At 36.1% G+C, this 15727-nt stretch overlaps 1 protein-coding gene across 1 annotated transcript; it reads right to left on the minus strand.

The window, feature by feature from the left end:
* Positions 1–1379: 1379 nt before the first annotated feature.
* hs2st1a (heparan sulfate 2-O-sulfotransferase 1a) lies at positions 1380–15722 on the minus strand. The gene is made up of 7 exons (XM_026206531.1): positions 15297–15722; positions 5352–5584; positions 4962–5047; positions 4410–4548; positions 3249–3346; positions 3007–3164; positions 1380–2926 (listed from the first exon to the last, which is right to left on the minus strand). The coding sequence occupies exons 1-7, from the start codon at positions 15418–15420 to the stop codon at positions 2700–2702; spliced, it is 1065 nt and encodes a 354-aa protein (XP_026062316.1). The 5' UTR covers positions 15421–15722; the 3' UTR covers positions 1380–2699.
* Between the last annotated feature and the right edge of the window lie 5 nt (positions 15723–15727).

The following is a 15727-nucleotide window of genomic DNA, read 5'->3' on the forward strand; positions in this document are numbered from 1 at the left end:
TTCTGTTCTGGTTAATTGGAAGGACATTTCCAAACAAATCTACTGAATTACTTTAGCTGGTTATTTTAACAAAAAAAAATTAATGTATCCTTTCCCCACTGATGATAGGATGTTCATTAAAAACACAGAAAGGGATTGTTTGTTGCTGTGACAGCTCAATCACCCATCATGATCTAACCGGGGGGAGGTAAAAACCACCATCAATGACCGTCAGAGGCTACAGACAACCCTTCGTTTGAGTGCTAATTAGAAAAATTATATCTCTGAAAGGCAGCCTGGTATCTGTTCCCAGTGTGTTGAGAGAGACAAGCTGAAGAGACAAGGAGTTAATAGAAAAATCTATTATTTACACTATTATCTAGGCCAGGCCAATGAAAGAATGACTTCGTAATGCCTTAATTGTGTTGCTGATTACATTTCCACTGAGATAGACTCGAAAGCACATCCAAAGCTCTGTTTATTAAATGTATGTGCTCAGATGAGATAGCATGGATATTGCAGCGCTGCACAGCTTCAGCACATCTTGTGTGTTTCCCCTCAATAAAATGTCAGTGGTGAGCACTTCTGTGGAAGAGGAGAAGTTACACCAGTGGGTTACACCCAGTTATTTTAGAGCAAAGATGTTTGTGGTGGTTTAAAAAAAAGTCACACACAGACCATCAGTCAAAGTTTGGGGGACAGTAATCTATATTTTTAAAGAAATTAATACATTTAATCAGTAATAATGCAATGAATTTATCAAAAGTGCCAGTATGCTGTTCTTTTGGAAAAATGGTCCTAAAAATATTAACCAGCACAACGGTTTTCAACATTAGACAATAAAATGCTTCTTGAGCAGCAAATCAGCATATTTGAATGATTTCTGAAGAATCATTGAGGACTGGAGTAAAGACTGCTGAAAACTCAGCTTTACCATCCCAGGACTAAATTACATTTGCATTCATTTAAATGTATAGTATTTCATGATGTTACTGCTTTTACTGTATTTTTGATCAAATAAATACAGCCTTGCTAAGCATAAGTGACTTCTTTCCTAAACATGAAAAAAATCAAATCCTTTTTTGTTTAATGTTTAATTAGTGTTTGTGAAACAAAAAATGTGTAGAATATTAAATAAAATATTTCTCCTTTGCTTAAAAAAAAATACAAAAAACAGTACTTTTAGAAGACAGAAACAGTCTGCGATATTTTATCAAAATTACAATGATAAGAAAAAAAAAAAATGTCGGTCATATCCAAAAATCTGTAATCAAATCTACCTCAATATTAATATTAAAAATATTAAAACTGATATATATTTTATATGTACAGGTTACTCTAGTGTTTCATATATAGTACAGATAGTTTTGATACTCCAAAAACATCTAAGATAACCTGTACAATGTCAAAATATATACGTTTATTTTTTTCCGTAGCAAGGGAGAATCTGTCACAAAGACCTACTGTTCTACTGATATTTTGTCTTGGAGATTTTAAGGGCAAATGTGCAATCCAGCACCCATTTCATGCACAAATGTGTGTTTAGTAAAGATCATGTACATGTACAAACACTGGAATTGTATAGACATCAGTTCCAGTCCTGCAGTACCATCAACAAGGCAAACAATTTCACATGATGGCTGCCTATTTCCATATTGATGTTAATAATGACAGTCAATGCAACTGTACCGTAAAACAACTCCTCACCTATTCATATGCTGAGATAGCACGACATATTTACACTGGCTGTAATAACAGCTCTGTGTTACACGGGGGAAAAAAAGGCACAATCTCAATGAATTTATATGAGTCTTTCTTTCATTTGAACACATTTAAAGTCCATGATCTCGAAATCAAAGCAGCAGACAAATGGTGTGTTGCCATGAGAAACAAAGTAAGTTTAAACTACATTAAAGAAAACGTGATAATTGAGTCATAAAATATACAAAAGCAAATTCAAACAAAAGCATTACCATTTACCGAAAATAACTAACAGTAAAACGATCCACATGCAGATAAACATTTCATCTTCAATTCATCATCCACCCATTTTTAAATGTTTTGGTCCAGCTGTAACTGTAATGACCAGTATTTACATATATTTGTAGATTTAAAAAAAACATATGATCTGCAATTGCTGGAAAAAAAATGCGAGACTGAACCCAAAGCAGAAGGTTCCGTTTTAAAAATGGCAAACAGAAAAACGTGGGTAATTTTTTTTCTAGTATTTCAAAGACAAGATACATTTTCAACCATGTGAAGTACATCCACATCCGTGTTTTTCTTTCCAATAAATCCCATAAATAGCCTTATAAAAAGTCCAAGAAATAAAGTAGTGAAAAAAAATGTTTAGTAGTCATCTGTACTGAAGATGTAAAAACTCATATAACCATATAAGCATTTATTCAATCCAATAACAAAACGTTGTGAGATGTGGCAGCACCTGTATCAAATCCCTAATGCAGAATAACGACACAAACAAGACCTCAGTCACTTTTAAAGCTCATTAGAGAGCTTTTAAGCTTTCTTTGAAGAGTTATGTATTGGGGGATAAAGCTCTTGAAAGCTATTTGGCCCCAAGACTCTTCCCTGCAGCACGGACTAGTTTGAGTTGCTCTAAATGCACACATCCAGATGGAGAACAGTCGGGCAGAATGGATTGCGTCCTCCCTCCAGTGTTTCCCACCACAGCATACGGTGTTATGGAGCACCGCTGAGTCTCAGGTAGTCTTTGGGTAGATTTTCTCATAGAAAAAGTTCTGTGCCAGCAGGTACAGTTCTCCATCTTTTTCTCTCACCGCGTGAGCCCGAACGTACTGGAACTGCTCTAGTGCAAACTCGTAAAACTCATTCTCCATTTTCCAGATGTCTGACTGCTGCAGTCTGGCTATAGACTCTTTGGTGGGGGGCTTCTTCTCGCTCGTTTTCCTTAGGTGCGATTTCTTCCCTTTAGAAACAGACACAAACATTTAAGAAAAATATTCACCATCTGACAAACTTGTCAAAACATTCTCTCTGCAGCCATACCTGTCCGAAAGAGCTTTGTGGCCCCCTTAAAAAAGCGAGGGAGGGCTGCCTCCAACATCATCACAAAGTCTTCCAACTCCTCTGTCACGCCAACTAACATGTATTCATTCACCAGGTTGTATTTGGCTTGCTCCAAAGCCCATTTGCTGCCAATGTTCCTGTGAAGAAGTGGTAGAGGAAATGTAGCAAGAGTCCTACAAGTGGTGGATGTGAATGACGCACAAAGACAGTGAACAGCCTACCAGCACTCAGAATAATGACCACAGAAGAAGGGAATCTGGAGCCAGAGTTTCTCTGGAGCACAGTCAGATCCTCCAGCAGCTACACACTCATCAAACGTCTGAAACACACACACAGTTGAACAACAAAATACAGTTCTGAGTTCAGTATGTAATAAAGAAAATAATTATGGTGGCACAAACTGCGGATGTAATAGTGTTTTATTGCTATTTTCTGTTTTTGTAATGTTGTGTCATCTTCATGGCGAGAACAAATTGAACAACAAAAGTCATACAATTAAATAAGACGTTTAAGATTAATACAAGACACAAATTCTAAAGTACATTCATTTTTCTGCTTTTTAAAATGCATCGGATTTGAGTAAAACATTTAACAGTCATTGGGTAAAGAAAGGCATGATGATGCTTGTCCACCTTTCAATAAATAATGTGTAAATCTTAGCACCTAGTAATAAGAACAACATCGTACCTAGGGCTCCACGATAAATCGCATGCAATATTTAATGCATCTTGCCAGTAAAGCTGGTTCTGTGATCAGTGGTAAATCTCCATCCCCTGCGTGCTTTCACATGGAGCAGCATTAACTACACAGAGTCATTGCTTACTGACAAGCTACAATCATATTTTGCACATGTTTTGTGCAGCTTGTCAGTGATGACAATGGCTCTGTGTAGTTAACGCTGCTCCACATGAAAGCATTATCGTACCTAGATTTAAAATGACTGAAAAACCTTTTTATACTAGGATTTATTCCATATAAATCAATTCCCTGGCATTGATACCTTCCCACCTGGCACTTTTTTATTAATATAAGAGTTAATTAAACAAAGACCAGTGTTCAGGATATTAGTAGCACAACTTCTATTTGATTTTTTTTATTATTATAAATAAATAATAATAATGTATAATTGTATTATTTAAGAATATTATTTGTACTTTTTTTTTTTACATAATAATAATATAGAAATAGCTAATTTTTATAATACATTTTACAAAACAATATTTAAATATAAAAAATATTTAACCTTATATTTTCCTATAATTATTATTATATTCTAATGATTTTTACTAACCCTATAACTTTTATTTTGTGACCTTAAGCTTGGGTACTTTATGGTCTTGAAATTCATAATAATTTAAAACAGGACAAAACAAAAATTTGACCTTTTTGTCTCCTTGCTTTCTGCGTCGCAGACCTGGTCTGTAGTCATCCCCGAAGCGCAGGAAATAATAGTAAGACACCAGGCGCTCAATAGGGTCCCGGATAACATTTATGTAAATAGGCTTTTTCTTTACTCCAAATCTAAAAATGAGATGGGAAAGGAAGTGCAATTAGTAATGCATTAGTATAGTAGTATTAACACATGTTTTGGGCATTTAGACATAGTTGCATGAAGGTAAGGTATAGGAAGAGAATATGCTTGTATCGTTTAAAATGAGCTTTCTGCAATTCGTTTCATAGCCACCAGGAGTCAGCAGCATCAAACTGCTTCATGGGCTGCTGGGAATGTAAAACAACATCCTCTCAATGGACATGGATGAATGAGTGGCTACTAGTTATGCAAAATGTTGGCAAATCATCTTTCGGTGATGTTGGCACTGAATGCAAAACCTGAATGCACTCTGAACAGCATTACTCATGCAAAACACACTGGCCATAACAGACTGAGGAAATCGGAGCAGAGAAACAAAATGACAGGAGCACACAATACATACTTGGTGAAGTCCAGAAAGGAAACATGCCCATGGTAGAACGCAGGCTTCATCTCCTTCCATAACGTCACATTCTTTACAAACCGTACCTAAAACATGAATAAATCAATAAATAATTACAAGATTGATTTGCTCTGAAAACAACAACAACAACAACGCTCTTTAGGGTTTAATGATAGGAATTTGCCATTTTAAGTCTCCTAAAGCCTCAGGGTAATATAAAGCTACCATACTATAACATCTGCTGTAGTGCACTATTAAGGAAATGCTTTGTGCCTTTTAGAGGCTGTTTGGTGCATTTCAGTAAATGGAAACGTTTGGATCCTCCATCATTATAATGTGTTGTTTAGATGGCTGTGAGTGGGAAGCACTAACAGTGAACACACGACTGACCTGATCCTGAAGAGACATGACGGGGTTGTTTTTGGTGGTATTGATGTGCAGCACATGATAGTGGTTCTTGTTGCACAGGTCGTAGGCGATGTTGGTGAAGGAGGTACTGGCTGTTTTGGGCACTCGGTTGTAGATGACCACCAGATCGTCCTCCTCTACCAGGGCCTCCTTCGCCCCCTCTTGAATGTGCCGTTGCTCAATCTCTCGTACCTCATGTCTGGCAATGGCTCGCTCTGCAATGGAGGAGAAGATGAGGAGACACTGATGCAAAACTAATTCAATATTGAATAACTGCAACAACAACAAAAAAATGCTATATACCAGATCCTTACAGGAACTAAAAGTAATGTATGTTTAACAAAATTGCAAAGAATGCTGGATGAAGGAAGTAAGTAAAGTTTAATTATAAAGCACTTTTCACAGATACACAGATCACAAAGTGCTTTACAAGGAACAACCACATTAATAAACCTAAAATTGAAAACATTTAAAGAGTCAATAAAAAGTGTAAATCCCATCAACCACAAAAGCTTGTAACTTTTAATACACTTAAAACTTTTGACTTAATCTTGTAGCTTGTAATAACGGTGTCTCGAGTTGCTTTTTAACAGGATCAAGTGAATTTGCCACACGGATGGACAAGGGAAGTGCGTTCCACGGTCTAGGGGCTACAGCCTCAAAAAACAGATCACCCCTGGTTTTATAACGAGTCTTTGGGACAGTTAAAAGCCTTTGGCCTGTTGATCGAAGGGCACGACTTGGGGAATATGTGCATAACAAGTCAGTGATGTATTGTGGGGTATGACCATGTAAACCTCTAAAAAAGTTAAAACCAATATTTTAAAATCAATGCAGAATTTGCTAGGTAGCCCATGCAGAGAGGACAGAATTGGATTAGTGTGAGTCATTCTGCCAGTTTTTGTTAAAAGCTTTGCAGCAGTATTGTGTACCAATTGGAGACGATTTAGGGCAGATTTGTTAAGAAAAGTAAAAAGAGAGTTACAGTTATCTAAATAAGAAGAAATAAAAGCATGAATTACCATCTTAAGATCAGAGTCAGTTAACATCTTCCTCGATTAAGCAATATTTCTTAGGTGATAAAAACAGTTTCTGACCAAGTCTCGAATGGTAGTCAAAAGACAACGACTGGTCAAACCAGACACCAATATTTCAGAATAATTATTTCTTAAAGGAAAATCTTAGATTTCAGCATTATACACTTAAGTTACAGAATTTTGAGTTTGCTGTCTTATTGACCGGGTGCTGAAATACTTTAAGATTTTTTAATAACAATAATTTTAAAAAACAACTCACAAGTGTGAACTTACACTCAACAATAACAACAATGCTCATTTATTTCATATATTTAATAATATGTAAAATATATATTTGTCATTACAATGGCCAGAATTCTCTCTCTCTCTCTCTCTCTCTCTCTCTCTCTCTATATATATATATATATATATACACATATATTTTCTTTTCTTTCTTTTTTTTTATTACAAATATTTTTATATGACCTCAGTGACCTGGTGATAAAAGGCTTTAAGATTTTTAAATAATAAAGTAATAATAATAATAATAATAATAATAATCCTAAAAAACAAGTAGGAACTCACACTCAACAATAATAATAATGTTCTAATTTAATATATATATATATATATATATATATATATATATATATATATATATATATATATGACAAAGGTAAATAAACTCAATTGCCTTAATTATATTTTTTCTTAATAAAATTTTAAATTTTGCAGTTCTGTGTGGAATTTTTGTATTTTTGTAATTGTTTTGAAAGTAAAGAATTTTTGAGTTTAGAGAAATATTGCTACTCAATTCAGATTTAAAAAGTACCCTACATACCAGCTAATTATTGTATGCAAACTGTTGACCGTTTTGAAATTGCATTTTAGCATATTCCAATATATTTGTGCAACGTTTGGTGCAAAATTACAATGAAATTACATAATTTTCATTTGCCATTTCATACACCAGTTTTAATATGTAAAATGAAAACTAATTTTAACGCTTTATAAGTTGCAAAATTAAAATGAAAATGTATTACAGAAATGATTAGATATGTATAATGTTCAAGCAAAAACTGTGGCAAAATTAACATTTAAATGCTATTTTTGTTAAATGCATTAACACTCACAGTCAAGACACTTACGATTGCTTCATTCAATGTCCTGTAATGAACGTAGCAAAATTCAATGTGCACATTGAAAATGCATTCCGTGCCGATCACGTGTCCGCCCCCTCCCGCCCTGTCAATCACTGCGTGAACAAGGCGGGGCTTGCAGAAGGTCAGAGACTCAAATCTCAAGAAGAGGATTCAAGTGAGAGAACATGGACAAGACTGTTGGTCCATGTACGTTTTGATCATTTCGGTTTATGGCTTCAATATTTCATTCGCACTTGTGGGCAGCGCTGAAACGCTGCTTTCATCTGATTGCATTGTCATTTTGCATATTACATTCCAAATTGAATATTGCTACCCATATGCTTCCATAATGAATGTTTGAAAGAGAGCCAGTATTTGAAATTCAGAATTTCGACCAAACATGCTATTTTTAAGTGACATGTTATGTAAATGTTAATAAAAGGCTAAATTACAGCAATGCAAAATACAGACAATGTTTGAAGTGAATTCGTGAACAAAATGTTCTCTGCTGTTGAAACAGGAAAGGTCCTGTGGTCTGGTAATTTGACAGTGTAAAGATGTGGTGACAGTAGTGTGTAAATGTGAGCAGGCGCTCGCACAGCTGCTACTGTGAGGTGATGATGTCAAGCCAAGCACAGCACATTCCCACTGCTCTCGGGTCAAAGAGCCCAGGCTCCAACCATCACATGTGGACAAACTGCTCTTCAAGTCTGTTGCTACGCCACATTATGGTGTCCCACAGCAACAGAGAATAACTTGTTACTGTTGCAAACAGCATCCTGACTTTTTAAAGGAATAGTTGTACATTTTCTACAAATTTCCTCACCCTCACGCATCCAAAATTTAGATGAGTTTGTTTCTTCATTGGAACAGATTTGGAGATGTATTACTTCTCAACATGTTTATTGATGGAATAGAGTCATGTAGATTATTGAGATGTTTTTAGCAGTTGTATAGACTCTCATTCTGACGGCACCCATTCACTGCAGAAAGTCCACTGGTGAGCAAATTATGTAATGCTACATTTCTCCAAATCTGTTCAGATGAAGAAAAAAAAACCTCATCTACATCTCGAATGACCTGAGATTGAGGAAATCTTCAATCAAAATCTACTTATTGATATCAGCACTTAAAATTGTATGTGATTTCTATGTGATGAGCTGTAGTGGGAAATGTTTGACTCCGAGGTAAAAGTGTTGTCTGGGTAAACGTGGATGTTGCAGACTGTTTCACCATCTCATTTCTCCTGCAGTATACCCAGCCTAATGTAATAATATAATTGCAAGTTAATGAGAAAAACACCCTGACTCGTTACCTATTTCCTTCTTGATAGGCACACAGCTGCTGCATTATGCTGAGTGAAAGCACTTTTTTAAAAACAGACAGGCAGCAAGATGGCCCTCCGGCTGACTGTGTAGACCTGATGCTATGGAACACCGCTGATATTCACTACAACACTGTGTTCTTTGATAACAACATGAGGTGGTATTTTTCAAGCAAAACCTGCATCTACACTTTTCCTGAGAACAGTCAAAAGAAACAAAACAAGAAATCCAATCATATAATAAGCATTTGTTTATTAATTATTAGGCCAATAAGACTACTTTTTGGGGGACCTACATCAATGGCAATATTAAAAAATGTGAAAAAACAAGAAGAAAACAAGAACACATCTCTACTAGGACACGCATGTTTTAACTCTAAGGCTATCTTCATGGAAAAACTGAGTTGGAATAATACAATTTACAAGCACAACGTAAAGCCAAATAAACACAGAATTCAACAATAATTTTTTTTTAATTAACATATGATAAAAAATAAATTCCCTGAGTGAGCTTACTTCATAAAAAAAGTGTTCTACTTGCATTAAAACTGGGACAGTCAAAATGTTTAATGAAAAGAGGGGTTTTGCAGAACGTGCATAAGCAAAAAGGCATGGGTCAATCTTGTATGACCTATACCACATTTTTATGTATATGTTCAAAAATGCAATACATAAATAAATAATTCAAAATCATATTAAAATATTACATTTTTAAGAATTAACACCACACATTTTAAACCACACACACACACACACACACACACACACACACACATATATATATATATATAATTATTATTTTTAAATAATCGTGACTTTGTCTTTGATCCAATTATATATTTATCATAAACAGATATAAAACATGCAACATAATAACGCATGTGAAATGAAAAATGTAAATGGTAAAGTTGAGTGTCTTGTTCCAGTAAAGGCCAAAAATAATAAGATGAGGGAATGAAATGTAATATCAAAGTGTCAAGCTGCTCAGGAGGAGCAGAGGATTTATTGCAGTCAGCTGCCAAACCTGACAAGTTAAACTCTGACTGGTGTCTTTTCAATGATTCAAATCAGGTTACAGTCTTCCCTTAGATAGACCAAATCATTCTTACAGTCATTTTTGCCTCTGAGAGGCACTACAACATGGAGGTCACTGTGGGGTCATTTTATATTCAAGCTTGTTCACTTCAGAAGTGGCATTATCATGGCACAGGAACGTTTACAGCCTTGGCAGAATGACTAAGGCTGAGTAAGAGAAATGGAGAAGTGTGGTGCCTTAAGCACAAAAGAAAAACAGATCTGAAGTATGTACCCCCTACAAAGAGGCCATAAAAATCAACTGAGAAACGCAAGCAGCTGTATGCCTCTGGTATTCAAGGGGACTTTGAAGTTTTAATAAACAGTTAGTAAAGCATTAAGCTTGTAATCTGCCACAGGTTATGTACCATCTGGTTACACACAACTGACACCAAGAATTGTTGTTTGTGTTAGACTTGCTATTCATAAGATCAGTATGCAAAAACTGAAAGGGCATTGCAGTAATTTGAAATTATCATTACACAGACTAAAATGCATTGATTTGTCAATAAAATGGATTTACAATTTACCAATGAGGTATGAGAAACAATTCTGATAGTAAAGACATGCAAAACGTTGCAAGGGATTTCTACAATGATTCAACTAAACTTTCTATTCATCAAGATATATTTTAAAATATTAAAGATATTGAAAAATTATTTAAAAAAAACTGCATTATGTTATCCAAAAAACATTGTGCAGCACAAATTTGTTCAACACTGATAATAAGAGGAAATGCTTCTTAATCAGCAAATCAGCATGCATGATTTCTGAAGGCTCATGTGACAATGAAAGCTGAAATAAAGACTGCTAATAATTAATCTTTGCCATCACAGAAATAAATTATATTTTTAAATATTAAACTATTTTACAGTAAAAAATTTAAGCTTTTTTCACAGTTAAATTGTAATAATATTTATAGTTTTTACTGTATTTTGATCAAATAAAAGCAGGCTTCAGAGACTTCTTTCATACATCTTACAAGCTACCAACTTTTGAATTGTAGTATAGATGTTGGGACTCATATAGGTGTGTGTGTTTGTACAGTTGTGTGTCAACGTGTGTGTGAGTTGGTGTGTTAATTTTTGCACTCTAAATGTTTCAGAGTTTCACACCTTCATTGCTGTTCAAATATTTTATTTTTTTTTGCATTGTGAGAATTTTGTGGATTGTACACACAAAACTTTCTGTATTTGTGATTTTTTTTTTTCCTATTTCCCATTCACCTCTTATGGTCGGTCATTTTTGACTGAAAACCATTAGTGTGGCTATTTTTATTTTCTTACAACCCATGCCCTCAGTTTTTTTTTTTTTTGTGTTCACATACCAAGTGCCATAAATGTCACCAAGTTTCGTAGCATTCTGGAGAAGCTACAATTTTTTAAAATTAAAAATGTAAAATTCTCTGCACTCCGTCAGTGAGACACATTCAGAATCAGCAAAGAAATTTTCAAGTGTGCAACTCATGGCATTCGCTTGCTGTTCTTCTGCTGGAGGCCGGTTATCAAACCGCGTTGCATTACTGCTGGTGCCCCCTTCTGGATTGAGGGTCAACTGCCTGTATTCATTGTAAGGCCTTATGCACCGAACTGAGATATCCGTACTGTGATGGTTCAGTACGAATACACACATATTTGAGGTCTTGGAGCAGGAGGGCCCAAACTCGGGCCTGGAGGGAGTCGTGACCTAGTGGTTAGAGAGCATGACTCCTTACTAGGGGTGCTCCGATCACGATCGGCCGATCGTTATGCGCATCTCGTCAGTAAAGCCGGTTATTTAATCAGCGGTTAATTCCATCAGGTGCGTGATTTCACATAGAGCAGCTGTTACTACACAGAGCCATTGTTAATAGAAAAGATGCGCAAATCACGTTAATTTTCAGCGTTTTTTGGTGCATCTTCTCGGTTAACAACGGCTCTGTGTAGTAACAGCTGCTCTATGTGAAATCACGCACCTGATGGAATTAACCGCTGATTAGAAAACCGGCTTTACTGACGAGATGCACATTAACGATCGGCCGATCGTGATCGGAGCACCCCTACTCCTTACCCTAAGGTTGTGGGTTCGAGTCTCGGGCCAGCAATTCTCTTGAGCAAGACACCGAACCCCCATCTGCTCCCCGGGCGCCATAAATGGCTGCCCACTGCTCTGGGTGTGTGTTCACTGCTGTGTGTGTGCACTTTGGAAGGGCTAAATGCAGAGCACAAATTCTGAGTACGGGTCACCATACTTGGCTGTTTCCGAACATTCCGACATCCCTGCGATGCTGTAGGGAATGCTCGCTCGTATCCCCTAAACACAACAACGATGAAATGATGAAATGTAGGCAATCTAGGTGTGAGAAGGGCACCAATGGTCAGAATATTATAGACAAAAGAATAGCAGCAGTTCAGAGTCAAGTATCATGTTTGCAATACAAAAGAATCATAATCAGTCCTTTACGGGAAGTGTGAATGTCTCATAGTCTGTAAAACTTTAGCATGATGTGGGAAAAAAATATATTGGAATCAGTTTGTTACTTTATTTTATTAGTGTTCATTTATTATATTAAACTGGATAAATTGTTACACTTTATTATATTTTATGTGGTGTTATAATTTACTTTTGATAAAAACAAAGGTTTATTATTGTATGTTCGTTTGGCATTTCATTTATTGTATACCTTTTAAATTTGCTTATTGAAAGAACAACAGCAGCAGCAGTATGGTGTATGCTAGAAACATGCTAGAAACTTCCTGGCAGGTGTTTTGGAGCTAAACTCTGGAGGACACCGGCCATCCAGGACCGAGTTTGGTCACCCCTGTCTTGGGAGTCTTTACCAATGAGCTGAGTTGATGTATTGAATCAGGTGTGTTAGATCAGGGACACATCTGAAATGTGCAGTGCTGGGGGTCTCCATGACCAGGTTTGGGAAACAATGGTTTAGTTAATATGTCATCCGCTGGCTCTGAAACCTTCAACAATCAACAGCGCTTACAAAGTCTTTAAGCAACATAAACATGGCTATTTTGGATCTAAAAATGTACAGTAGTCAACGTGTTGGTGCCAAGCCAAAACACATAGGCTTAGCGTTTTTCACAGTCCCGTCAGGGCTAAAAACAGTAAAAATCTGAAACATGTTCAAAGGGAAATCACAGAACTTCCATTAGCAAATAGAGACAAATTACTATCAGGTTAGATAGAAAATAACTTTCCGATGCTCATGAACCGTGAAAGTGCATGTTAGATGCTATCATTAGAGCAAATGGAACGATAATGGAACGAAATGTGACACGAAATATAGTCAGTAAAAACACATTGGATGTTTCGAGTCAAATTAATAAAACAGTTTGAGTTTACACTAGGTATGTGCTAAAGACTCAACTTGTTCACAGTCAAACAAGGTTCAGATGACAGGTTCAAAAACATCCTAAATTCATGCAGCGCTGAGACTGACAGCTTTCTTCAGGTCTAACCAGATGGAAACCTTTCCTCTCACCTTTCCGCCTGCTAACAGGTCTCATATTCCTCTGCAGTTGTGCAACTATTGATAGAGCTGTTAGGTGATGTGAGTAACTGGATGGTGGGAACCAGCTAACCCAAACAACAGCAGCTTGCCAATTTTTAATGGAAAGAACGTTGCTTATTCAAACATAGAATTATAATAACTTCAGCGTGGCAGAGAGGCAGCTCTGTGAAGGTGCTGTGAAACAGATATAATGCGTTACGGTCCAAATGGTGAAGCATTCAGAACAGCCTGTATTGGACATGAAATAGCCCATATCCGATCGCTCTAGGCATGTGTCCCTCACAGCACTCAAACCAAAATACAAAAGCCCTGCTACTTCACGAATGTTTAAAATAACTAATTTTGCTCATTTCAATAGATTAGTTGTAATAAGTAAGAAAAACCTTTTACTTTCACAGACAGACATGCACAAGGTTTGAAGGTATTCTTGACTTAGATAATTCTGGAGGTTTTTCTCAACACAAGATATTTATGAATACTCACATGACAGCTATTGTTCCTGTGTCACCTGTTCCCTCATCTCTCGTGGGTTCTACAGTTTTTATAATGATCGGAAATTAGATTTGTATTAGTGCTAAACATCTATATTTGCTCCTTTGGTGAAGCCATGGTATGCCAACTCATTGTCAAATGTTTGGGGCTGGTAAGATTTTGGTTTTTGAAAGGTCACCAAGGCTGTATTTCTTTCACAGCAAAAATATTGTGAAAAATCGTTACAATTTAAAACAATGTGTCTATTTTAATATATTTTAACATGTAATTTACTGCCTTTATGGCAAAGCTAAATTTTCAGCATCATTACTCCAGTCTTCAGATTCACACGATCCTTCAGATATCTGAAAACAGCTTTTTAATATTTCTTTCTTTTTTTTTTTTGATAAATAGGAGGTTCAAAAGAACTGCTTTTATTTAAAATAGAAATCCTTTGTACCATTTTGTAACAATATAAATGTTTTTTGATGAATTTAATGCATCCTTGTTCAACAAAAGCAATTCAAACCCCAACATTTTAAATGGCAATTACCCATGTACATAATGTGTAACACTGAATTTTGCCCCAGTTAGAGGTTGTTGCATAAGTCTTTCTAATACCTCAATATAGGAATAGTACATCCAATTTATGAGTTATCTTAAAGTAATTTTATTAGTTTAGTCTACATGTGAAAATCGTCCAAACTTTTAAACTTGTGAATTAAATTTTTAGCTAATTCCCCTAATTTTAAGCAGGGACTGTTAGAAAAACAAACAATGAATGGCTTCTCAATTTAATATTTGTTGATGGTGTTTTATTCACTGTGGTAACAATTCAGTAGATGGAGGTGAAAATCTATTTGAAAGCACCCTGTAATTTCAATTAATTCACTGAAGTAATTTTTATATTATTTATAATAATTAAATGATGACATGCTTTTATATCTTACAGTGTTAAGCCATATTAATGGGCAAGGGGGAAAACACACAGTAAGCTGGAAAATATTTCCAAATATGTTGAACAGATTAATAAAAATAAAAAAAACTTTTTCTGTGTTTTGTCCCTGAAGACTCGAGCATAAGTGAGTGGCATGCTGATGCAGAAGCCAGTAGTGCAACAGATACATGCTTGAATACTGACGAAGGAAAATATCCAAGTGAGTCAAAACTGACACTGGATCTTGCTTGAATGAAAATGCAGCTGCTGCTTGAGACATGATGGACCATGTAGTCCAAACACACGAATGCTTATTACCTCCCTTAAGATAGTACTAGGTATAGGAAACAAATCAAAGCATGATCATGTAGACAAGCTGGCGAAGATCAGACTTTGCTGGTTTCTAGTCTAACAAATGATTTCAAGATACTTTACTGGAAAGAAAAAAATCTTACCCAGCTTCCACCGTGACTCCTCGAGCTTCTGAATTTGGTTTTCCAAAAAGATCATCGTAATGGCGAAAGCCAACAGAGCCAGGAGCTGAAACTTCGGCGGCATCTTTAATCTTAAAAGCCCCATCAAAAAATCCACCACAGAGAGGTCATGCCGTGACCGAGAACTTTATGACACTCAGTTCATGGATGCGAGGAGCAGTGCTGCTATTCCATGATACATATACAGTCGAATATAAACACTCTCAGAAAACTACACTACAGTGGACACTTACTACCGCAACGAAAAGCAGTTCCGCGTAAAATGTATGTTTACTGAATCGGGACAGCTCCGACTATGCTTCGCTGAGTAGCAGATGTAGTGTACGTTCATTTGTTGATAAATCCTGGGAAGTATCGGCACGTTGTGTCAGTGCGCATGCGCAGTCACCAGT

The sequence above is a fragment of the Carassius auratus genome, chromosome 27 (genome assembly GCF_003368295.1).
Source record: "Carassius auratus strain Wakin chromosome 27, ASM336829v1, whole genome shotgun sequence".
In the NCBI taxonomy this organism is placed as follows: Eukaryota; Metazoa; Chordata; class Actinopteri; order Cypriniformes; family Cyprinidae; genus Carassius; species Carassius auratus.

Bases quoted from the DNA above. Each gene is read 5' to 3' on its own strand.
- hs2st1a (XM_026206531.1), bottom strand. From the start codon at position 15,420: ATGGGGCTTTTAAGATTAAAGATGCCGCCGAAGTTTCAGCTCCTGGCT. The intron at 5,048-5,351 runs GTCAGTCGTGTG...TTCATGTTTTAG, and splicing joins TCATGTCTCTTCAGGATCAG to GTACGGTTTGTAAAGAATGT. The intron at 3,165-3,248 runs GTAGGCTGTTCA...ACTTCTTCACAG, and splicing joins GGTCATTATTCTGAGTGCTG to GAACATTGGCAGCAAATGGG.